Consider the following 27,024-nt stretch of genomic DNA (forward strand, 5'->3'; position numbering starts at 1 on the left):
ATGCCGAACATGAGTTCTTTTTGATGTCAGCATAATGCTTTCATACTGCATAAATCTATTGTCTATTATTTGGCACTTTTAAGCAACAGATTACACCTGACGTGCACTTGATTATATTGAAATTTAAGTGATTGTTTTACTGAGTGATTTCTTTTCTTGGAAACTATGGTAGATTACTGTTATAACATTCTATTACAATAAACCATGAAAGTTGTGTATGTTAAAGAACCTGAATAATTGACTATCGGTTCGGTTGCCATGATTGTGGGTATGTTCGTTTTACATATATTATCTGTATACAAGACCAAAGAGTATTCTAATTTATCCGTAGAAAAAAGTTTATATATTTTTTATTATTATTAATGGCTTTGTACAGCATTTATACAGCCAACGAAAAGGTGGGAAAGCACTAAAGACTAGGGAAAGCAAAATTAAATGGCACGGGATTTGAATGAAAAAGGATTTATGGTAGATTGGGTGAGTCAAGTGTATAGTAATATAGTAATCTGTGGTCTACATCGAGTTTTTTTTTGCAGCTTTTCGCGGTAAGCATTTTAGCCTCTTACAAAGTGTTTAACCATCTAAAACATTATTGTTGTGCTTGATTGCTTGGAAATTCGCGGTAATGACTGTTACACTGTCAGATACTACAATGAAAACGATTCGCCACTTTAACGATCATCGTTAAATTTGTGGCGAATTTTCTTCGTTACAATTCAAACCAATGAATATCTTACCACGAAAGTAGCCACAAAGTAGCAGACAGACAGTGAAAATAAAATTATATTAATAAAAGAAGAAAAACAATACGTATATACTTAACATTTAAATTCAATACAAAATAATCATAGTAACATTCAGCGGGATTCAACTTTCAAATTACAGAAGTTCACAAAAGTTACGGGCCTTGATCACGAAAATGACGGACACATTATATTAAATTATCTATCTAAAAAGTAGTCACGTGTCACAAAGTTACTAGGGATACTTAATGTGGTGTAGGTATTTTAGAAGAGGATTCTTTCGGATATTGTAAGCATTTTTATAAGCCTGTCTATATTTTAAACATTCTCCACAATCCCAAATACAGATGTTTTTTGAGTTTAGGTTTAGCCACATTTAATTTCATATGAAACTCTTTCACTGTGTCACACTTTATCAATTAAATGATCATTACTTCATTAAAATATAAATAGTGATTTTAAAAACAGGAAAAAATGAATAATTTCACTACAATTTTCAACTTCCCATGCTTGTTACTTTCAAAAAAGTTAGCGGAGTACAGATTATTTTAACACTTGTTTAATTTATAATTATCAAAGAAACAATTAGTTATGACTAGCATACATTCTGGAAATGTGCAAGTTGTAAATGTTGAATAAATAGTATTTCACCACTTTTAGGGAAATCAAATTTAATGTTGACTTCTATCATATAAAATGTGTGACTACTTTTTTCGGCTTCTATTAGACCTTATTTTTATGTCATCAATGCTCATGTCTGAACTTCCACTTACTGGGTAATAAAATAACACACTAATATTGTGAGTATATTAAAATATTTTATTGAAGTCACAATATCAATTTGTGAGGTTTAGTGCATTTAAACTAAAGCAGTATCAATTGTAATATTAGTTATTACAACATCTAACGATCGAAACAATTATAGTGGTTTAAATTAAAATGTTAATTGGAACCTTAACTAAAGACAAATACTCTGGAAAATTGTAAAGCTAGTCTAGTACAAAAATTATGACTCGTCGTCACTTCCCGGAGATTGCTTCGGTTTGGGTCCTCCTGCTTTCTTCGCCATGATGATCTGGTCGACCTTGAGAATGGTAGTGGCCGCTCCTACAGCGAATTTAAGTCCCCAGTACTTAAGGACATATAAATCGAGAATACCCTTTTCTTTCGCGTCACATACGCTGCTGTTTTCTGAATCAATGTCGTAACCAGCGTTCTTGTTTCCCTCCTGAAACATTGATTAACCAACTTACATTTACTTGTAAACAAAATAAAAATTAAATAAGTTTGGTTTTTAGTGTATTATGTTCATATTTACAAGTGTTAGTTACCTTGTGAGCTTTATAGATGTTGTTGACTACTTCCGTAGCGTTGGCGCCAGAGTTGTCGGCCAGGGCGCGTGGGATGCTCTCGAGAGCAACTGCGAACTTCCTAACAGCATATTGCTCTAAACCTGGCAGGGTGTCTGCAAACTGCAGGAGACGCTGAGCCAACTCTATCTCTGTAGCTCCAGCACCAGGCACAAATCTGTTTAAAAGAAAAACATTTCAAACCATATGGATTCACTTCTTGAAATTGGTTAGAAGATTTTGTAAACTATGGAACAGTATGTGTCATTTTATATGAGGTTGTAAGTCAGAACTTGTATAATAAAAGTATTTCATAAAAATTTTACAATTAGTAAAATTGAGCTATTTTTAATGTAATTAAATAAAAAGTAGATTAAAATTATTACCTTCCGTCTCTAGTAATGCCCTTGAAAGTATTGACACCATCATCAATAGCTCTTTCAATATCATCCATGTAATTATCAGTGGAACCTCGGATGACTACTGTGGAGATGCGGGATTCTGTAGTCTCCATACGAAAGACTACAACGCGCGTGTCACCCACTTCATCTACAGTTACTACATCGGAGTAACCTTGCTCTCCAGCAGTTGGTGTAGTCAATCTTGGGAGGACCTACAATGTAGTAATTAATGATTATGCATGTAATGTCATTATGTAATTACTCATTTGTCAATACAATTAATATTATAAGAAATTTACAACAAGAGAACACCTCTTAAACACTAGGTCTTGTGCAGTGTGTGAATAGCACAATGTAGTGCTACATAATGCAGACAGTCACTGGAAGTGTTCTTAATTAAGGGGAATATAGGTAATTAATTATTAACTTAATATTTTGAGTAAGAAATTAATTGTTGTTGATAGAAATTTCATATTAAGAGATTTCAGGTATTCCTGTACAGTATATAGCACTAACTGTTACTGTGTACAAGGCCTTAAGAATGATTGTATTGTATTTTTTTGTCATACTTACGGAAAAACATAAAAATAATATCAAGAATAAATTATCTACTGTACATGGCATGTTATAAAAACTAAAAATAATACTAATGTATGTATAATCACTTACAGTAGCATTGACTGTCTTGGCCAAACGACGTAGATCAAACTTAGAATTAAGTCGCACAGCCATCAAACCGTACTTGTTCAAGAAATGCAGAGCCATATCCCCAAACTTAGCTCCAGCCACCACAACCTTGACACCAGCATCAGCTATATCCTTAATTTGCCTTTCGAGAAGGGATTCTTCTCCCCTGCTGAAGTTCAAAAGCTCATCAGCTGATTTGATAAGGACTGTTCCTTTTGTCTCAGTTTGTGTGATGTCCACTGGACAAGAATATACAGCCACTTTAGCTTTAGTGACTGATGTGATGTCACCCTCTACTTCTCGTTTAAATACCATTCCAGAGAGAACTTCAGATTGCAGAAGACCAGCTCCTAGAACCTATAATTAATAACATTTTATACGATATCAAAATTTAATTCAATTTACAAAACTTATATATTAATATTATCACATTTTTTACCTTGCATATTCTGACATTGTCAACATTGAATGTAGTCTTTTGAGGAAGAATGGCTACACATGCTTTTGCTACAAGTCCAGTAATGAATTCTTCATGTCCATACTGCTTTGACATAATAGAGGGCATAATGCCTCTGGTAACTTCTTGTATATTTTTGTAATCCTTAATCTCATAACATGCAAGCTCTGGCAGGATTTCAAGGCATTTGTCGAGGGCTCTCTCATAGCCTTCTGCTATTTCACTAGTGGTAATACCAAGTCGAAGCAGCTCCTCTGCAGCTTCTAGGAGAGTACCAGATATGACTATGACGAAGTTTGTGCCATCTCCTACTTCTGAGTCTTGCATTTGGCTGGCGAGGACCATCAAGTTGGCAGCGGGATGCTCCACATTAAGCTCTCTAATTATTGTACCTGCGTCGCTAGTCACAAACTGTTTGTCTATGTGGTTGATAATCATTTTGTTCATGCCGTTAGGGCCATAGGCGGAACGTACGCTTTGCGCAAATTGTTTACAGGCATTGATGTTTCGGTACACTGCCTCTTCCAGACCAGAGAACATCTGCAATTATTAACAGGAGTAACGGAGTGGTGTAAAGAAGCAAATAAAGATTAAAAAATATTAATGATGAACAAATTTTTTGACGAAATTTCAATGTTTATTAAACATTTTGCAATTGTAAAACATATTTTTCGTTGAAATTTAACCGTTTATGGGGAATAAAAGCCACGAAGCAGCTTAGAACTCATGAAAACTTAATAAATTAATATCATACGGAGGCATGACAACGAGCCGATTACTGTTGGTTATATTTCTCAAAACTTACCCGTGCTCCTTCTTTCATCATTTGGGGGACACCTGGAGCTTTAGGCACGTGTAAAGCCATTTTTCAATCAAAAATTACTTTTTACACTAATTAAAAACAGAAATTAAATCTCAGAGAACCCCTCGTGACTATTGCGGTAAGAACGAATCAAAGAGAATTTAAGCACTACGTTTAGAACGAATGAATTAATGCAACTAAAAGGAATGAACAATTGTAGAAGAACGAATGGGAACAGGCAGCTTTTATGTGTTCGTTTAATCGCCAAAAAATGGATGAATGCATGTATGACAACTAAACTACTAGTATTCCTAGCCTAAAAAATACATATTTTTGACAAATCTTTGTTTTCATACAATTCCATTGTGGCTTTGTTGAGAATTTCCATTTTGAAAGGAATATTTATATTTTTAAGTTAGGTGTTAGTTATTCCTAAGAATGGCTGCCTCCGACTCCCAGAAACCGGAAGCCTCAAAGGACAATGTTTCTACAAACTCTGTTGATGAAGGTTTACCCCGTGAACTTAGTCAGCTGAGTTTGTCTAGCACTTCGAGCCAAGATGAGTTTTTTTGTGATAAAGGACATCCAGAACTGACGCTGAAGAATATATACGGATATTACCAGTCTCAGAAGTTGTGTGACGTGGCTCTTATTGCCGGTAGTTGCAGGTGAGTGCTACGAAGATCTTTGTCTCACGTTCCCATTTCTGCGCCACTAACTGCATACCTGTTTGAGCAAGCGCGCAATACAATTATTGTCGTAACTTATTTGAAAATTAGATATGACATTGCATATCAGCATGATTTAAAATATATGTGTAATTATTTATAAGTTTATGAATTTATTTATTTATTGTACCAGGATACCAGCACATAAAGTGGTATTAGCATCATGCAGTGAGTATTTTGCGGCGATGTTTACCGGCGCATTGAGGGAGTCTCAACTCACAGAAATAGCTATAGAAAGAGTTGATGCACAAGCTCTGCAATCTCTGGTACATTATTGCTACACAGGAACAATAGGTAAGTTCTGTGTAATCCTATTATTATATCTTCCTGTCCTTATCCCACACTAGGTGGGGCGGCTCAACATGTGTTTTTCTTCCACTGTCCCCTATCAGTCATCATTTTTATACTCACACCTTATCCATGTCATCTTTCACACAATCCATCTATCTTTTCTTTGGCCTTCCTTTCCCCTTACATCCCTCCATATTCATACCTAACACTCTTCTTGTCATCCTATTATTATATGCCATACTTAATGTGCCACAGCTAAACATGAGTCATTGAGAAAGAGTCCACCATACGGGCTGATGTGACTCATTCTGCAAAAACTATTATTTTGCATCACCAACATCAGCTTGTGGCCAAAATATTATATAAAACCGTGACACTCAGCCTTAAAGATTTTCATGTATGTTTGAAAAGGAAGTGTTTGTTTTTTAACTTACAAAAATGTATAATAAAAATCTAAGCAAACATGACTCATTGAAATAACTAAAGCAAAAAGGCAGCCAGCTTCAGCTGTATCTAAATAAACATTCAAGAGTCTGAATTTAGATTTACACAAAGAACTTTCAGCAACCCTTTGTCTCTGTTAAATGTTCTAGACACTTCTGATGAATCAAAAGCTTGGCAGGCTTGTTTATGAAACTTTTAGTCTACATGTCTTTATACTGGTTCTAATAATACTGGGAACAAAATCAATACAGTGTTTATTAGAATATTTTGAGCTGTTGGATAGAATTTGAAGCAAGATTTGTTCTCATCATACATAAGAATTAAAGAAGGCAGTCTGTTTGTAAAAAAATCCTTGATCTAGTGTGAGTTTAAGTTTAAAACTTTATTTATCTCATTACAAAAAAACTTGTCTGTAATGTTTTGCTTTTTTAAATTATTCTCAAATGTAAGGTTAAAGGTTAGGCTTGTCTGTAATTTTTACTTTTTTAAATTATTCTTAAATATTTTATACATTGATTTAACTATGGTTTGTTTGTTGTCTCAACTCTATTTATAATGTTTTAATAAATTTTATTATTTGCCTGACATAGTTATTATTTTATCTATAAGCTTTTTTTATAAGTACAACAGTTTTTTATAAATTGATTTGTTATCTTTGGATCTTCTCTAACAGAAGCATACATATGACTACATGTAAAGGATGGTATGGGGATAACACAGGTTACTTTTGATTTCCAGAGCTAAGAGAAGAAACTGTTGAAGTTCTGCTGTCCACTGCCAGCCTGCTCCAATTGACCACAGTAACAAATGCCTGCTGTGCCTATCTAAAGAAACAGTTGGATCCATGCAATTGCCTGGGCATAGCCTTATTTGCAGAGCAGCAGTCCTGCATGGCCCTGCATAAAAGTGCATTAGAGTACACTTACCAGCATTTTATGCAGGTCAGATTTAGTGTTTCAATTTATGTAACATTTTGATTGCTCACATGTGGTTATTTAAACAATACATTGGCTAATATTGGTTGCTGGATGGAAATTCACAAAGTGAAAGAACAATATTCCCTATTATCCTTGCATATACAACTCAAATGTCTTCAAAGTGTGGTTGAGTAGGCATCTTCCATATACTTGTATTGCAAAAACGAGCGATTCATTCTGTGTACTGTCTAGGCTCTCGGGTTACTCTCAGAGAAAAATTTAAGGAGACTGGTATCTTGACTGTGGCATCACAGTACATTTACTCAAATATTTTATATGCCTGTAAAAATATACATAATTTCAATAAGAAAGAAGATATCCATAATATTAACCTTAGAGCTAAGTCCAAACTCATGGTACCACAATTTCATTTAACCAAGGTAAACAACTCTTTTATGGGGAACTGTATATGTTTTTACAATAAGATTCCAGAGCATATATTAAGTTTATAATTTCCTAAGTTTAAAAACTACATTAAAAATATTTTGATCGAAAAATCATATTACAAAATTGAAGACTATGTGTTATACAGGGTATCCCAAAACTCAACGTCAAGCGGTCACTGGGCGAGAGGCCAGGTTATATCAGTTCTGGTAAAAATTTTAAAAAAATCCATGTCACTTAGTTAAGTGATAATAGGCATTTTTTTGAAAATGTTGAAAATCGATACCCTAGACCACATGTTTACGTACTGTCATCACAAATTTTCAAATTTTGGAGTGATTTTTTTTAACGTCATCATAAATAACCATGCTATTTATTGCAGTCACAAATCAAACAGTAAACGGTATGAGTTTAGTAATAAAAAATAAGTTTCATTTAGTCGTAGCTTAAAAAAAATATGTCAGCTAGCTTTGACACTTCATATTTAAAAAAAAATGAACTACACTACCCTGGGCAAGTTATTTTAAAAGATGGCCCATATAATCAAGATTTCAAAATGGTACAATACTTGCCACTCTTCATTCCATAAAAAATATTATAACTTATTTTTTGCAAAAGGAGCTCGTTTCAAAAAAATCTCATGCCATGATAAATAATACTTTTGTGTGCTCAAAGATTGGCTTTAACATCGTGGAAGTGAGATGGTCATATGTGATAGAGTGAGATGGATAGTGACAACGCATTAAACAAAATAATCTACCCTAACACATGTGAGTGTGTCAACTTAATAATTAATCGATTGTTGTATTATAATAAATTTTAATCAAAATGAAACTAAAGTAACTATTGTAATACTTTAATGTTAAAGTAAATGCTCAAATTGTTTACCTTCAGCACGAATACAGGCTCTGCATCGCCTCACAAAAGATCTTTTTATCAATCGTGCGAATCTTCTCAAACTTATTTCTTCTGCTGCTTCAACAATTTTGTGGCGTAATTGGGCTAGATTTTCTATAGGTTTTGCTATAATTTTTCCTTTATGCAGCCCCAGTAAAAAAAAATCAAGGGGTTTAGGTCTGGAGATCGAGGAGGCCACAAAATTGAACCAAGGCGCCCAATTCACCTTCCGGAATATTCCGTGTTTAAATAATCACGTACTTAACTAAGTGACATGGATTTTTTTTGTCATTTTTACCAGAACTGATATAACCTGGCCTCTCGCCCAGTGACCGCTTGACGTTGAGTTTTGGGACACCCTGTATAAAGATGTATGGAAAGACGCCACGGCTCCACAATCCACACAAATTTGATTCAAAGTGTAGTCCATAACATTTAAGTTTATTTGAAAAGAGCAATCCCTAGAGTTTCTTGCTCGTTCTTCTCAGGGAGGTCAGCGTAATGAACGAGCAGTAGCTTAAATGTGACATTTTCAAGTGTAAATTTATTTTACCTATGGAATAAATAATCTTTGACTTTGACTTTGACTTCTAGATGTGCTCATTCCTTCGTTGACACCATCTTTGCTTCAAGACACGTAGTGGTCAAGAGTTGCTGTTACTTTTAAACTTGTTCATCTTAAAAATTGCATAAAAATAAATGGTTCGTAATGTAGGAAATGAAATTGACCTTATTGTCTAACTGCCTCCGTGGCCGAACGGTTACCATGCCGGACTGCCACGCAGAGGACCCAGGTTCGATTCCCGGGCCGGGAGAAATATTTGTGTGGCCTACATTTATTTATCTCGTGAGTTTGGGTGTAATTTGTGGTTGTCTATATGTGTGTCCATGGCACCCGCGACACAGGGTTTCCCTAGTGCGGGGCTATGTTGAGTGTTTGCGTTATTGTTATTATTATTATTATTGGGGTGGCTTCATTCGGGGCGTATGTAGCCCCTCACCACAGCGACCGTCAGTTGATCTAGTGTGATCATCACTAATTACAGTTCGGAGTCAAGGCCGATTGAAGAACTGAAGGAGTTTCCTGGCTCTGACAGATTTAATGTCCTCTGGTTGTGGCATGCGCCTTCCCAGTATGGAGCTTCGTACGCCTATCAGGGGGTAACATTGGGTGAGAAGATGAGCAAGAGTTTCATCCGCCTCATGGCAGAATCTACACTCTCTATTCTCTCTCTGCCCAATATTTGACATGTGCTTGTTCAAGCCACAATGTTCTGTTAAAACTGTAGTGAGCGTTCTGATGCCATTCCTGTCTAATGACAGAGCTTCTCTACAGTGTTTAGCACTGTAGGCAGCTATCAGGGCTTTTGAATACTCAAGACCCTTACTCTGTAGCCACACTTCCCGGGAGACGTGTGTGCTCTCGTTCAGCAGAGTGAACTTTGCCAGGCTGTATGCTATCCCTATAAAGGGTTCAGGTCCAATAAAGGTTTCCTTAGCACCAGCCTTTGCCAGTTTGTCTGCTGCCTCATTTCCCTCGACTTCAGAGTGACCTGGAACCCAGTGCAGGACCACTTTATTCCTTTTCCCAAGAGCATTCAGTATAGTCACACAGTTCTCTACAATCCTCGATGTTTGGGTGACAGAGGTTAGTGCATGTAGAGCGGCTTGACTATTTGAGTTTATGTAAATATACTTCTTAACGTAGCCTCTCTTCAGGTTCGAATCTGCACAAGCAATTATGGCATCCATTTCGGCCTGAAAGATAGAGGAGTGTAGTCTCGAATTCAACTTATAGCTGAGCCTGGATCTTACGCCGTGTATACCACAGCCTACATTGGGTCCCATCTTAGACCCATCGGTATACCAAAGAATGCTACCGACCTTCCAGGTAAGACTGTTGGTTTTCCAGTCTTCCCTGGTTGGAAATTCTACCTGGTAGAGTTTTTTTGAAATTTTGCTTGGGAAGCATGACATCAGAAGTCGTTCCAGAAAGAAGAAATTGACCTTACTTATATGTATATATGTACACACACATACATGCATACATAAGCTCACGCCCTTGTTGCACAGTAGGGGAAGGCAGAGATCACGGAACGCTACCTTACTCTATCCAGACACAACTTTTGAGTCTCACATATATTTACAAGTCTAAATAAACCATTTTTTTCTACAATATAATCTCAGTGAAATTTTGTACTTTAGAGTTGCAATTTTTTTAAATTGAGTTTAGAAAAATGAGTAATGAATCTAGGTTTTTGAGAATTTGTTATTAACACTTCAGGTAGTGAAACACCAAGAGTTCCTGTCGCTCCAAGCTGACCAGTTGGCTAGTCTGCTGAAATCTGATGATCTCAATGTGGTGACCGAAGAAAACGTGTTTGAGAGCCTCATGACCTGGGTGCAGCATGACAGTGCCAGAGAACAGCACTTGCCTACTTTGTTAAAGTTAATAAAGTTACCATTGCTCTCTTCTGAGGTACGTATGGTTTATTAAATTGAGTTTATTAATGAAGTAGTTACATATATTTATACTATTTTAGTTGCAGTATACAAGTGAAAAAAATGGACTGATGTTTTGTAACAATTTTCATAAGGTTGTAAGTAGGGTTTAATCAGTGCTATCTTTAGACAAGGACCTAGTCGATTTCTGCTACCTATAAGGCCCCTGTACTAATAGATGAAATTGATGACCAATTAAGTAAGCATAATTATGTAAGTCATAAATGAGCTTTTTGCATCTTATTGGATGAAAACAGTAAGAGCGATGCCACACGAGCGCTGCCGGTGCATAGCGTCTTCGCAACGCTATGATTTCAATGCATTGAGTGCCACACGAGCAATGCGGTGTCGCAACGTAACGCCGCTTATTTACGCACCGCAGTACCCCTCCCAGTTTCGTCTTCTGGCCCCTTGTCCGATGCGCATGCGCTTCGTACCCGCGCGTCGTTTCAACGCACCATGTGGCGTGTGTCTGTGCATGTAGTTCTAATTTATATGTAGTAACATCGCACCGTCACCGCTCAGTCGTCGCAACACCTAGCCTGCGCATCCTGTGGCATCGCTCGAACCATGGGTCTTCCGAATCACGTTTTAACCAGTTTCCACATGACTATTGGGTTATTATGGGCTATTTATATGTATGTGTACTTTTCTTTTTCAGTATTTAATTGATAAAGTAGAGGTGGCTTGCGGGAATGTACCTGAATGCCAACCTTTGATAATGGAGGCAGTGAAGTGGCATCTATTGCCTGAGCGACGTTCTCTTTTGTTCTCGCATAGAACTCGACCGAGGACTTCTACCATAGGACGACTGTTGGCTATAGGAGGAATGGATGGCTATAAGGTAAGTTTGTGTGATAGGTGTTTTGAATTAAAAAAAATTAATACATACGACGTGAAACGATTACGTCAATCATCTCACGCGCTAGTAATGAGGATTGGTTTTCGCTTCAAAATGGGGTTCGACTAAAGTGAGCCAATTTTTTTTTTAAATTGCATGAATTCCCGTTTTCTTTGACAGAACTGTAATTTACAATTTATTTTCTATTCCTCAGGGTGCTAGCAACATGGAGATGTACGATCCTCGCACAAATACATGGACGCCATTCATGAGAATGGGCGCTAGACGATTACAATTTGGCGTTGCAGTGATGCAAAATAAACTCATTGTAGTCGGTGGGAGAGATGGACTCAAAACTTTGAATACGGTTAGTTTATTCAAAAGGTTCTTTCTAACTATTTGTAATGCATGAAACTGAATACATAGCATCTTATTTCGTCTTACGTAGATAAAGAGATTGATATGAAAAAAAAGTCATGCTGAAGTAAAAAAAAATTATTCATAATTTATTATCGAAATTGCAATTGAAGGTTTTAGCACAATTTTCTTAAAATAATTGTATTTTCTTAAAAGGATGAATGGTCCAAATGAATGAATGAATGAGTATAAAAATAGAACTTCGTGGGCAGATAAATAGCAGTTATTCAGACCGAAGGTTAAATTTACAATTAGTTTTTGTCGGTATGTAATAATATGAATGAACCACATACTGTGGCGTGTTGTATAGGTGGAATGCTTCGACTTGACGTCGCTGAGCTGGAGCACGTTGGCCCCGATGAACACTCACCGGCACGGGCTGGGCGTGACCGTGCTGGGCGACGGACCCAACGCGCCCATTTACGCCGTCGGTGGACACGACGGATGGATTTATCTCAACTCGGTCGAACGGTACGCCACAACTTGTAACTATTCCTAGTGACCACGATGGCAAGCATTGTAATGTATACCATCGATAGATAAGAAGAAGAATAGTACTTTGGTACTTGGTGTAACGGGCTGGTATCCGCAACTCGACGTCAAGGCGTTATTTTGCGTGTGGTGGGTGCAGGGTCCTACTCGTGCCACCCAAGCTCCTCCAAGAATCTCAACAGCCTCCTCGGTTTGCTGAACACTTCGTTTAAGTCGACTTAAGTTTAATTAATGTTCGAGATAGACTGGCATTGAGCGTTGGGAGTGCTTCTCTCGCCTGTCTACAAACCGTAAGGGTCCAGGTATTATTATGTGAAGATTTTGTATCTTTGTGTATAGTTGTTCAGAACCATTGGTAGGGGAGAGACACTATGGGTTTTGGTCCTACAGCGTCCACACTGATCCTTTTCTGGCTGGTACACCTGCTGCGTCATTTTCACGTGAGCCGCTGTGTCCTTTAATCCACTGTAGAGTTACGTGGTTTTGTATACATACCTTCATGAGTGCTTGATGGCATTCGTAAACGAGCCCTGAGTTTATGTCATAGCTGTTCAGTGCTTGAAGTACTGACATACTGTCGGAGAGTATTCGAATGGTGTGATTCTTTACTCTTCTCGCTATGATTGCTTCTGCCGCCAGCTTGATGCCTATGCATTCAGCCTGGAATACTGTGTTGTGGTCACCAAGCAGTGTTGATATCCTGATATTGAGGTCTTCTGAGAATACCCCAGTACTTGTTCCTGAATTTGTTATAGATCCATCAGTGAACACTCGGACCTCTCTCGGGTTCAGTCCTTCGTTGGGACCTTCAAACAATTGTATGTATTGTTTTGGGATCCTATCCACAGCCGCCTCCAGTAGCGGTTCCTCATTGACAGTCTTATAAAGGATTTCTGTATGTGGAGTCCTCATGTACTTCCAAAGGCCGGCTCTGTTTAGACGCACTGCTGTTGACGCCGCTTCCTGTCTGATGAACAGTGGGAGGGGTCGCAGGTCCAGCATCGCTTCGAGGGCGGCAGTTGGAGTTGTCCTTATGCAGCCGATCGTCGCCATGCAAGCGAGTCTTTGGAATTTGTCCAGCTTGTCGGTTGAGGCCGTCAGTTTGGTTCGTGGCCACCATACTATCGCGCCGTAACTGATCATGGGTCTTATCACCGCTGTGTAGAGCCATAGTGTTATCTTGGGTGAAAGTCCCCATTGTTTACCTACCATTCTACGGCACTGCCAGAAGGTGATAGTAGCTTTTTTAATTTTGTTGTCCAGATGCCTGTTCCAGTTCAACTTGTTGTCCAGTATTACTCCCAAGTACTTGACTTCGGTTGATATCTGTAGTTCTGTACTGAAGAGTTTGGGTAGTAGGTAGTTACCCAGTAGTCTTTTGTTTGTAAACATTACTAGTTCCTTCTTTGTTGGGTTTACCGATAGTTCGTATGCTCTGCACCATCTTTCCACATTCTGGAGAGCAGCTTGTGTAATGTCGCAGAGTGTATTGGCATAATTTCCTGATACCAGAATAGCTATGTCATCACCATATCCTACTGTATAGAAATGTTCTTTGTTTAGTTTAATGATGAGGTCATTTACGACCATGTTCCACAGCAGAGGCAGCAGTACCCCTCCTAGAGGGCACCCCTTCGCTACTATGGCCCATGGGGTCTCATTTGCTGTTGTTTTTATTGTTCTTTGTTTTAGCATGTTGCTAATCCAGCTGTGCTAATCACTTCATCTACTTCGTGTCTTCTCAGTGCTGATTGTATGCTGGAGAAGTTGGTTTTATCGAAGGCTCCTTCAATATGTATAGGCCACTTCTATCTTGCTGCACACTATCTGAGGGCCACTTCTATCTTGCCCACAACGGCATGTAGGGTTGATTCAGTGGATTTGCCTTGGCTGTATGCATGTTGGTTTCCGTGTAATGGTATGTTCTTAAGTGCTCCATCCCTCAGTTCTTCACATAACCTTTCTAATATCTTCAAAAAGAACGATGTGTAGTCGGGTTCTCCTGGTTTCGGTATAAATATGACTTTTACCTCTCGCCAGCTGTGGGGCACAAAGCTGAATGCTAGACAGGCCTAACACATAACAGATAAGAAACATAGATTTATAGTTACAATCCCAAAACAAAGCAGTTGCGGTTGGGGGCCGGTTGGGGGGCCGGTTGGGGGGCCGGTTGGGGGTCCCTTTGGGGGACGTTTGGGGGGCCGTTTGGGGGGCCGTTTGGGGGTCCGTTTGGGGGGGCCGTTTGGGGGGCCGTTTGGGGGGCCGGTTGGGTCAGGGGTGAGTGACCCACAAACACACCACCCACCCACTCAAACCCACTCACCCACCCGCTGACCCACCCCCTAATCCGTTTAAGTTGACTGTAATTGTGGTGTAATTGGTTGGTTGGTTGAATAATGTTGGCAATAGGTTACTGGTTTACTAGTACTATCAATCACTAATCGCTAAACAGTGGTGGTTTCTTATAGAAGTACAATTCAAAAGTGAACGTCCTTTTTGACCTTTTTTAGTTCGTATAAAAAGTTCGTTTAATATGTGGTAGGGATGAAATAAAATGTATGTGGTGTTAGTTGATTGGTTCAAAATAGAATTCCCGATCTACGTAATATGCCCTTAATGAGCGCTTAGTTACTGCTTCGAAAGTCATATCAAATTTTATTACAAAAATTCTGTTGCGTTCGCAACACATGTGATTAGTTGTGCTTGAAGGTTGATATGAGGTTCAAAGTTGAACAGCACCCAAATAATGCTAGTAACAAGTAAAAAAGTTGACTGTTACTACAATATGGTGCGCTATGAAATATTGTGTTTTTCGAAGTTGGGACGCGTGTTCGCGCACGTGGACGATCGTGTCTCCAATGGCGGGCGCGCGCAGCACTTGCGGTGTGGCCGCCTTGCGCGGGCGCCTGTATGCGGTCGGTGGCCGCGACGGCGGTGCTTGCCTGCGCTCCGTCGAGTGCTACGACCCTGCCACCAACCATTGGACAAACTGTGCACCGATGACTCGTCGACGAGGCGGCGTTTCCGTTAGTACTTGCTTTAGGTCTAAACCTCGCAAATTTAACTCAGTCCGCGCGCGCGCAGATCATTTCGTGGAAAGAAACTTCTACAGCAGTAAACATGAATCATACATAAACGTTGCAACATTGTAACAGTGTACTAATGTCCTCATCGCAAGTCTCCAGTGCTTTGATTGCATAACATCTTTGCATTGTTTCGGTATTAAAGAAAGTTTTTATTTATATTATTATTATATGCGCATTTAAGGCAGTTAGTTATCCTTCATGTCTCATTGATTTTTTCCACCCTGTACATGTTAATTGTATTGTAAAATAGCTTGAGGTCCCTAACCGCTACATCTCCCGCACACTAATCGCCAATTCAGATTCCCAGTAAGGCACTTTAATTACTATAAAACCTAACAAGTCTTAAATACTTGCTATGTTTTTAATTGGTTAGAAAGGCTTACTAGGTTTTTGACTGGTCACGAAGCGGACAAGATGTGCCTTACTAGGTTTCAGGGTTTCTATATCTCTGGCAAATTGTAGGATTTTGAAGTGGCTGTCTTTTTTTTATAATATCTAGTTGCGGGACGAACATGTTATCCGCCTGATGGTAAGCTACACGCCTGTCCATAACAGTTGCAGTGCTACTCAGAGCTTTAAATAGCAAAGATCTTAGGGGCACTGCCACTGCGCCCGTCACACTGAGACATAACCTGATAAGTCCCATTTGCTTGTAATTTCACCAGCACCCTTACTCTTCAAAACCGGAACACAGTAATGCTGACATTATTGGTTGGCGGCAGAAATAGGTAAGGTGGCAGTACTACCCTGGACGAACTCTTTCCCAAGAGCACTGCTACTAAACTTGGTCACTGCAATTTGGTCTTACGATATACGGTATACGATATGATATTTGGTATTTTGGTATTACTTTGGGAGTAGTATTCCGTTAAAAATGATTTTCAATAAATGTATATCTTACTAGGTTTTACTCTGGGGCAGCCGAGGTAAAGTGGCAGTACTTCCCTAGATAAACTCTTTTACAAGGACCTCTAATGCTACTAAAATCAGTGTAACGCCTAACTGTATTATATCTGCAGGTCTGTGCAGCAAGCGGATACCTATATGCCTTAGGAGGTCACGAGGCACCAGCGAACACGGTTGGAGGACGGTTGGCGTGTGTTGAGAGGTACGACCCTTTAGCCGACAATTGGGTGCTGCTGGCGCGACTCTCCTACGGTCGCGACGCTATTGGCTCTTGCCTACTTGGGGACCGGATTGTTGCTGTTGGTAAGTACCATGTTAATACAATCACTTTAATACAGTATTCATAATTATAACAAACCAGTGGAGTATTTTCACGAAAAATAATTGTATGTCATGCTGCAAATTTAAGTCTCATTTTATTTGTTAAATCAGTGTTTTAATTACTCAAACAAAGGTCTAATTAATTATTTATTAATTATTGATTAAACATTAATAAATTATTAATACAAAGGTCGAACACAAAGAAAAGTTCCTTTATCTGACTGGACTCGAACCAGCGTCTGTTGCCATGCCGGTGCATGTTTTTAACCAATTGAGCTTATAGACAGAATCAGCAGAATACTATATGTGTTACTGATCTTTTTATTGGGTTTTATAAACGGTTTTTTTCGCCGTCCACGCATCTGTGAGGTACTCAAAAGTTTAGTGGAGTATTTTTACAAAAAAATATATTAAAATCATGATAGTAAAACATAATATTCAATAAATAAATAAATATTGCAATCTTTTAATTCGGAACTTTTCTCTCGTATAGAGTCTAACGAAGCTATAATATTTTTTAGATATGCAGACGGCAGCACATCAAGCTATTATCGACGAATTATTTCGTTGCACAAGAGGCGATATTCGAACAAAAGTGTATATCTTGATCTGCTGTTGACTGTACTAGTGTCTAATTCGCGCTGCGAGCTTCTCATAGCAGCGCAGTGTAACGTTTCGTTGATCGCCCTGATCGAGTCACGTTGTTTATTGATGTTCTCTTAATGATCAGGTGGCTACGACGGTGTGCAATACCTGTGCGTAGTGGAGGTGTACGATTCGGAGTCGAACTGCTGGCGCAAGCTGGCCCCACTAAGTACAGGCCGCGCAGGCGCCGCCGTCGTTGCCGTGCCGCCACCTAGAAACCTCTTTTGATATCGCTGCCATCAGCTGGACACTATACTGCTCGTATAATCTCACAACATTTTTAAAGACTGACTAGTTGCGTTTTGACTCTTGCGATGTTGAATTTTGGGAGCTTTATTTCTTGTCATGGTCTTCTGGCAAATGTACTCTACTCTTAACCTATAATTCTTGACTCCAATAGTCCAGTTGTGGCTATTAAAAATTAGTTGCAACATGGTAAAGGTCAAACTTAACTTACCAGTTTTTAAGAGCATGTGTAGTCTGGTGTACTAAAGGGTATGTACGCTAGCTTTAAAGCGTTATCCGATAAAACCAAAACGATTATTGCGAACTCGAATACCAAGTCAGCTGACTTGGTATTCGAGTTGTTGGTTACACTGTGAATTTTGTTTATGACTAGAATGATCTTTTCGTTATTTTTTTAGATTAACTTAGATTGATGTAATCCGTGTATAATCATATATTAATTGATACGTAAAAATATATCATAACTTTGTATTGTATTACGGTGATTTGTATGACTTACAGGAAAAAGCTCTTTGTATGGAGCATAATATTTAATTATTATAGTTTTTGAGCATAGGTATTTAGTATTAATTTTTATCATTTATTGGGAATATAAATTAGAGTGCATTCAAACGTGTCTTTGTTATTTGAATAGTATTATTAGCATCTATATGGTAAATGTAACCGAACATTATTAAAAATGGATTTGTACGTACAGACTGTGTAGTGAATAAGTATGTATATGATTATTGCAACTATACGTATTTTTAGTACAGTTGGATTCACGATTATTTTGGCGATCAATTATTATGACCATAAACATTTACACGTTACATAAAATCGGTGACGCTGTGTTAAAAAAGTATTATGTACAATAGAAACAGAAGCAAAGTAGAATACATACAATGCAGCGTCACCCACCGGCTACCACCTGTGTGAAGGCGTTACTGACAGTTTATGAGGTCAAATGCGCTTTTATTCTTTTATAAAAAAAAGAGATTGTGAACTTTGAATTCATAACTGAGTCCAGATGAATATCAGTTTCATTAAAGACCTCGATGGCCCAATGGTTGAAACTCTGGACTCTAAATAAGGTGGTACCGGGTTCGATTCACGTTAGGACCAATTCAGGCAATGGACTTTTCCAAATTGATTCTGGATGTCGTTGCTTTGATATATATAACAGGGAATTCCCTAATTTGAGACCGGGAAATTGGTGTGCTTGTCTGGCATTTTGTTATTTATCTAAATCTATCTAAATATACAAAAATATCTAAAGTACACTTTAAATTTATTGTTTTTATCAAATGTCGCTTAGATAATTTTTATGCTCACTGTACATACTGAAGTGAAGCTTTCAGAGTACATTCTAGGATTACTTTTAATGAATCCGAAACCTCTTAACACGACACTCCTATTTGTAAAAAAAATATTCTAAAACAAAAACAAAAACCTAAGAGATGGAATAGAACTGTCAGTGATTGTCCAAGTAATTCTTATATTTTAACCAATCAGGAGGCAGTTTGAGTAGCGTCATATTTGATATTTTACCATGTGTTACATGGTATAAAATAAAATACGAGTCGTAGATATTTAATGACTGGTTTAATAATGTATAGTGCTAACTTATATACCTAAAGGTGCGTGACTCGAACAACGTAATATAATCTAAATATTCTTGATTTGCGTTGTGGCAGAAACGTGTCGATAATGGTTATCTCCTATCGACACGAATATGCTGCCACAGATATTTTATTTAGCAAATATACGACGTCCTTTTTAATGACTTTCATTACAGTTCTGTGTTCAGAACTATAATGAAATTTTTCAGTTCAGTAGCTCGCTACTTTAATTTAATTGGTTAAGAACTGAATAGGGCACCTTTGTGATGTGATTTATGAAATTGTAATTGACAGATTAAATTATAGGAGTAGAAAATAGTTATTTGTTATGCAAGGCTGCATAGTTGTTGTTTGACGCGAGGGTTTGTATTGAAACCTGAGCAAGCGAAGGACACTAAAATAGAATCCTGAGCGTAGCGAGGGTTTCAAGCCACGAGACTCAAAACAACTTGCTGCCGAGGGAAACGCACAACTTTTCACCTCACTATAGTGAGGAAAGTGGTAGATGAAAGAAAAACAGTTCGAACCTAGTACAACAAATCAGTTTTATTCATTCATACATCAAAAATTAGTTATCGTTATCAATTTAATGTTAACAATAATAAGAATAAAATATACCGACAGTCGTGTCATTATGTTTTTTTTTTATTCAAAATAAATAGTTACGTGCACCACAGTCCATCGTTATTTTCGAAATTCAAAAACCTTCTTGCTTTTGCGCGCAGCAAAATGCTTTTGCGCGCAGATTTTTAATGAGATTTTTTTTATTAATAATTTTGGTTTGGATACAAGTCCTTTGAGCCATGTCTTCGTTTAATTATGTTACTGTAAATATGGCCGCCACAAAGAGGATAGGTCATTTGAGGTGGCGTGCTTGGATTGACTCGGGATTCCTTAGAACGGGCCGATGCGGGTATTTTATTTCGAGATTCGTATAATTTCGCGTTTTAATCTTCGACTAAGGCACAATAGCACTATCCTATTCCACTTTAAACTAGATTTCACAAAATAATTGACAGCCAAAATAAAAACGACACTTTTCCCTCCAAAAGGCCCAGAGAGAATCTTTTTTAACGAGAAAGAAAGCCTTTCCGAGCTAGTGAGGTGAAAAAGTTATTTTCTTTTAATGATGAAAATACCATGTTATGGAGTTTCGGGTTCATTATAAATAATCTTTTATTTAGAACTATGTTTACATTAATTATCGAAATCAAATGAGCTATCGGTGGTGGTCGGATATTCGGATGCTTTTACATCTAAAGTTCACGTTTTCCCGTGTATGCTATCAAGACATGGAAGCTTTCTTCTTTTAAATCCCGGATGTTGGATTGGAGTTGCGGTTTTTATATTTTGTAGTTTCAATCCATCTTGTCTGAGCCAACAAGTAGTGTTGCGAAGATTTTTAATTAGCTGGCGCCTCCCGTCGCGGTGCATCGAGGCTTCAGAGCACTGAAATTATACCTTATTTCAATTCAAATAACGTAAAATGTACATTCTTCAATTTCATGTCCTCTGCCTTCCCGTCCGCCGGTTTGAGCTGGCCTTTACTGTGAACAGCTAGAAGTGTCAAATTTAAAGTTAAACGATAGAACGATAGTTTCGGTTATAAATATTAAAACGCAAACAGTTTTTTGTATCAATTTTCAGTTTTTGAATATTATAAAGTTAATTTAAATATTACATAAAAATACAAATAACATTCTAAACATTTATTCTTTTTACATGATATACTTGACTGAATAATTTCGACAATCCCGGTGTCGCGGGATTTTTTCGATATAAAGGCGCATTCCATGTTATCGAGTACCGAATTGTAGGTAAATAATTGTCCGACCACTTACTATCAGTGATAAGAAAATAGGTCGAAATTTCTTAACACGGCCCTAATTTTAATATATATACGTAAGTGGCTGCTTTGGTTGGGCTACTTATTGTACTGGATAAAGTGTGATATAAATTCAAGCATTATATTATAATAATTTATGTGACAAAATTAGCATTTAGCACTAGAAAATAAAGGTCTGCTCATCTTTTAAAAATTTGACAGTGTTATAGTGTTGATCTCATGAATATCGATAAAATAACGCGATGTGTAGAAACCTAGCATTTCTTAGTTTAGACTGTATTTAGAGACTGCTTATATTATTATGTACATATATATAGAAGAAAACAAGAGCTCGCCGGGCATAGGAGGTTAGTTTTTAGCTATTTCTATAATTCGCTGTCGCCGAATATCTTAATTGATGCCAAATTTGGGTTCACTGTAGGAGAGTTTTTTCTTCATCAATACGTGGTGTGTAGTTTTCAGAAGCACTTAGATACACAATGTGAAGAAGAAGAAAAGTAAGAAGAAGTTACGAAATATCACGCGGCCGATAATTATTATATATTTCTGTATTCAAACTACCTATCACCATTTAGATTTAAACGAACAATGAATATATTACATTTTTTATGAGACAATAACAGCTTTGTAACAGCACGTACATACATACACATTCCTTTTTATTATTAACATAGATAATGTAACAAAAAGTACATTGTGAGGAAATTTATCGATGATATTATTAATATCGTTTCTCTTATCAAATTAGTGTACAAATATCCTCTTTTTGATACTTAGAGGATGGAAAAAATTTTAATTTTGATATGGTTATTCAACTTTCTCTACTATGGCATTTTATGCTCTATAAGGGTGTTTATATGAAGTTGATACAAATCTTGCAAACCATTCCATGACCATTTCCTTGTAACTACGATAAAAGAGCAGAATAATTAATTGTACTTTGTTGTTACTTCCCGTATATATATCAATGTTTTAGCTGGTTTCAGATTCAAATAAAATGGTTGTTTCATTTACACATTATTTATGTACATAAACTGAACAATACAAAACGAACTCTGCTAGGATCATTCTAAGGTCTAATTTAATGTACACTAATTATGTAATAATTACAAATATTTCATTTAAGTAACCGGATGGTGAGGTCAAAATAATTCATATATTTTTATAAGGTTGTATGTCTAATAAACTTAATCGTATAAGCTTAGCGAGTTGTTAGTTTCACCTGCGCATGTAATTGATGTATTTGTATATTACTGGTTGTTATATATAAATGTGATAAGATCTCAGTCACGATTAAAATACATTTGTGCTTTTTTTACAATAAATGTCTGAACATCAATTTATTGTAAAATTTTAAACTTCATCCATTTAGTAAATTGCTTTAGGCAGCTGTCAGGAAATTTTAAGCTAGATAATGAATGACAAGGTTCCTTGATAATTTTAGTGTCTATTAAAGCAATGCCTTCAATATATTGCAGCTCACGTGCGAGGCACAGGAAAGTTTAAGATTGCATTAACCTATTTTAATCTAATGTATTGTTAGCTATTATAATTTTTTCGTTCGTCAGTTCATTACTGCAATTAACCCATTTCTTTGACATTTAACAAACTACACTAAAAATATTCTTAAAAAAAAACCCGTTTATAGTCCATTTGATTAGGTACTTAACTAAATGTAAACAATCTTTAGATGTCTATTTAATGAAATATACATTTATAAAATGAGTTCTATTTACCTTCAAATACAAATACTTAGCTTCATATGAAATTGCATGCCCATGTTTATACCTATTGATTTGTAAAGTACATGTTTCAATAAAAAGATGTATCAAGATTGTGGACTGTAGATGGACTATAGATGTTATGTTAATGTGTGAATGATATTTTACCAGATAAAAGAGTTGCTCGTTAATAATTATGTGTGCCCTTTCCTGAAGCATGAACTTTAAAAATAATATTGTATTTAGGCTGGTTGGCAAAACCCTGTTAGCGGTAACAAACAACCAATGAAAATCATTGACTAGGTACAGATGTTTTGAGATATATTTTTCCGTAAGTGCGTAACTTGTGTTATGACCTCACAAACAGTATTGTATGTTTTCTTACACACTTGGCAGCTAAAATATCGGTTCAACAAAAATGTCTGTTTTGATACTTTTATGGTGTTACAGTTTTTACTAAATTACAACTAATATCATTGTTTTATGTTTCTGTGAGAGTTTGTTTCATGTTTTAATTTTTTTTTTCGAGTTATAACATTGACCTGTCGGTTAATATAAAACATAAATATAGGGATAATTGTCTTTTAATTTAAACCTTACTGTCTTTTCTTTATGCAATAAAGAATTATTGTAAATTATTAATAAGGATATTAGGTACTCAAAATTTACACCTATTTCGAATTGTGAAAGGTGGGTAAACGACCTTGACTTTGATATTTGTTGTCAGTGGAAACCGCGATACCAGAATCAGCATTAAAGGTGAAAATATGTTTTAGCTCTCAAGTGCATTTTACGGACTGTTTGAAAGTTTAATTGAAAGATTTCAGTTGAAATTTTTATTAGGTACTATTCTAATCCTGTGATGTTAGAGCTAGGACTCGCTAGGGCTTTCTAATATTGTATCATGTAAGTTGTATGTGACCGAAAGCGATAGTGATATATACTTAGTTATATAGTTTAATAAAATGAAACATATTGGTTGCAAAATTGACCGCTCACACGCTGAAAGTAAACCAGTGTATTACAAAGTTTAAATCGATTAAATTATTTATTGGTATATACAGTGGGTTTCCTTCTTATTTGAATTATGAAGCAATGAATTTGTACTAAAAAAGACAGAGTACTAAAAAAACCGACCTCAAAAGTACGTGGAATTACATCTATTTGCTAAGTTTTATTGAAATATCCCCTAGTTCGCCACTATACGGGACTTGACGGGAGATAATAAAAATCGGTTCTCACTAAAAGTATATTGAGAGAGAAAAACGCCTTGAATTGGAGATTAGCTTTTGCTATTCTCCAATTCAAGGCGTTTTTCTACCAATTACCTAACTATATAACTAATAACCATCACAATAATTGCTCCTTAAGTAAAATTTAAACGTTATTTATAAAAATGAATGTTCATGCGCGATCAGTCACCCTTAGAGGTGGATGGTTTTCTTCAAAATGAAGTGGGACCACTATGGAGGTAACAAAAAAAGAATCCTGAAAATCGGTCCACAAATACCGGAGTTATCGCGTAACATACATACAAAAAAAAAACAGTCGAATTGAGAACCTCCTCCTTTTTTTGAAGTCGGTTAAAAATATGCACATTTATGATTGTATATTTTGTTACGTTCGTTTGTTTAGGAATACTTTTATTTAACCATGTTTTACGATTGATCTCGCACTTAACAGGAAGTATGTCTAAAAGGTTTTCTGTGAATTCATATTTATATAGGAACAAACATGGCACAATAACTAAAATAATTCTTACGTTATTTGATCTAGAAAATAAACACAAAGCCAAATGTTTGGCCAAAGGAGTGCTTGTATGTTAGGAGATAACTAGTACTCCTTTCAATCACTTCAACTGTAAATGTAGAGCGCCTTTATATTTTCACTCTCATAGATTTTTCCAAACATTTTTTATTTTTTATTTACAAAACAATTTTATTTGAATATTACGTTCGTATTGTTAAATTTAGTGCAATTATGTACGAGTGTGTAGTTATTATTCACTTTTTAATTGTAAGTCTGTAACTGTAATTAAGTACAATTGGGTAATTGTTGTCTACAAACAACATGTCTATTCAAAAATAGCATTTACATCTCTCAAAATACCTAGATTTTTGAAATTCATAATCGCAATCACCCCACAGAGGCGCGACTACAAGTGCCAATGTCATTGTGGCCAAAATATATGTTTCATTGTAACCAATATTTATTGGAACTTTGTATTGATATCAAAAAATTGATCGCGTGGATATTTTTAATAAACAGTTACTATAATTGGTTTTCCTTGTTTTTATTATTTCAAATAAAAAAGGTGAGCATTCTGCTACGCCGTAGCACTTACCCGTAGATCAAAGCCGTCGCATATTCTTAAAGGTCAATAGGCACTTTAAATAAAACGCTCATCATCATCTGGCTGAGGCATTTATTAACATTTATTTTGTTTTTCAATTTTTTATCTTAATACAACATACATAGTAATTAACAATACATAATAAATAGTCCAAAAGTATATTACGCCTACAAAATAGCGTAGTCGTTATAAGATTATCGCCGTATGAGTTGCTTACACATGTTCTACAAAATGTCAAGGCAACTCATCTATGACACGGTTGAAAAAGTGGGAATATTCTCGGAGAGAAAGGAGTTGGAATGTGTCGGATGTGCAAGTGCAATGTTTGGTCACTCGCAGGTCTGAGTGACAGAAGTGAATGAAGTGAAAGGGTGTTCGCGCGACTTACATAGTGTCCTCTCGGAGCGTATTCCGTCCTCCACATAACCAACGACAACGAGCCGCTCAGTACACGTACATAATGTGACTTGATCTCTGATCTTTTCTTTGTGCGGTTAGAATGGATAGTTTGACTCTTTGGCAAACGTAACACTATGTGAAAATATGTAAATCTCTATCTAGTGGTAATCAAATAGATATATGTATCTACAAAAATAGTTGCATTTTTAATTAAATTATAATTCTTAAGAAAACAGCTGACGAAATTTAACGATTTTGTTGTCATGGAATAGGCGTTCTATACATATGAACGGTACACAAAATTTCTATGAAATTATACTCGCACTTGTGTGATTTTTATAACAGTTGACCAACTGAAAAGTGATACGTGTTATAACATCTACAACGGTGACATCTAAAAATATTATTCTTCAACAGTAAATATCGTCGAAGAAGTATTTCAACGATTTTTGAGCGTAGAGAACGTCGAGTATATCTGTATGAGAAATAGTTATAACGATGATATAGGATTGTAATTTTGAATGAATCGGGAAGATTTTATGAACATGTATAATATAAGCGAGACTTGTTTTGTGTCGGTCGCTACTATTCGCATATAAAATGTGTAGAAACGATTAATAAACGTTCAAAGTCCTCAATACATGTATAGAGAAATTGTGCTCATTGTGTGTGCTTACATACATCATAACAATATCTAGATATAATATATTAGTGAGGGGTGTGCGATGAAGGTACTGGCGGCGGCATAGCGCCGCATGCACGATATCTATACACTGGACAACCAATAGCGTCTTCATATACCTACATACACATATATCGATAAAATTGACCAAAATTGCTAAAGGTTTCCAAAATCAATCGACACAGGATACGAAATGGATTAGCTCCAAATAAATTGCAGGGTAGATCTTTGATCAACCGTCAAAATTAATAAAGAGATTGTATTCTTGTAAACACAATTACAAGTGAAAAAGAAAAAATCGGCACCCGTACAGGGATTCGTATATTCTTTAACACTAATTTTTAAACTATATTTTAAGTTAAGTTTGGTTTTCACATGCATAATCGTCGCCTTAAGTTTGTCGATTGTCAAATATACACCCTGCATACTACGGGAAGAAGGTATCGGACAATAATAGCCGTTGGCATTTCCACAAGCCCACTAAACACGATTAGTCCGCATTTAATACAGACCCACAAAATTTAACACGTTATAGGTACATACATAGTTAATATATAAACCAATAATCACATTGATAGGTACATAGTCTATTCTCGAGATCTGCGTCTTAACCTATAGAATATTATTAAAAATATCACAATAAATTGCTGTGCACATACGAAACAGGCAAATTTTGAGTGCAATTACATTAATTATAATACTTTAGGAGCATTACTTTCCTTTTAATAAAACATGTACATTTGAAATTATACACCTCAATATCGATAAACGAGTATAAATGATCGTAGTTTGACGACTGATGCCGA

General features: G+C 36.5%; 2 protein-coding genes across 2 annotated transcripts; one reads left to right on the forward strand and one right to left on the reverse strand.

The window, feature by feature from the left end:
• Window positions 1-1,546: 1,546 nt before the first annotated feature.
• LOC113229493 (T-complex protein 1 subunit theta) lies at window positions 1,547-4,600 on the reverse strand. The gene is made up of 6 exons (XM_026463097.1): window positions 4,443-4,600; window positions 3,620-4,177; window positions 3,163-3,537; window positions 2,479-2,705; window positions 2,075-2,270; window positions 1,547-1,971 (listed from the first exon to the last, which is right to left on the reverse strand). The coding sequence occupies exons 1-6, from the start codon at window positions 4,500-4,502 to the stop codon at window positions 1,750-1,752; spliced, it is 1,638 nt and encodes a 545-aa protein (XP_026318882.1). The 5' UTR covers window positions 4,503-4,600; the 3' UTR covers window positions 1,547-1,749.
• Window positions 4,601-4,889: 289 nt separating this feature from the next.
• Window positions 4,890-17,912, forward strand: LOC113229540 (kelch-like protein 5). The gene is made up of 10 exons (XM_026463172.1): window positions 4,890-5,107; window positions 5,301-5,461; window positions 6,641-6,843; window positions 10,445-10,639; window positions 11,324-11,506; window positions 11,718-11,870; window positions 12,231-12,391; window positions 15,231-15,438; window positions 16,518-16,707; window positions 17,456-17,912. The coding sequence occupies exons 2-10, from the start codon at window positions 5,353-5,355 to the stop codon at window positions 17,596-17,598; spliced, it is 1,545 nt and encodes a 514-aa protein (XP_026318957.1). The 5' UTR covers window positions 4,890-5,107; window positions 5,301-5,352; the 3' UTR covers window positions 17,599-17,912.
• Window positions 17,913-27,024: the final 9,112 nt, after the last annotated feature.

This window comes from Hyposmocoma kahamanoa, unplaced genomic scaffold, assembly GCF_003589595.1.
Source record: "Hyposmocoma kahamanoa isolate Upper Pololo Valley unplaced genomic scaffold, ASM358959v1 62, whole genome shotgun sequence".
Taxonomy (NCBI): domain Eukaryota; kingdom Metazoa; phylum Arthropoda; class Insecta; order Lepidoptera; family Cosmopterigidae; genus Hyposmocoma; species Hyposmocoma kahamanoa.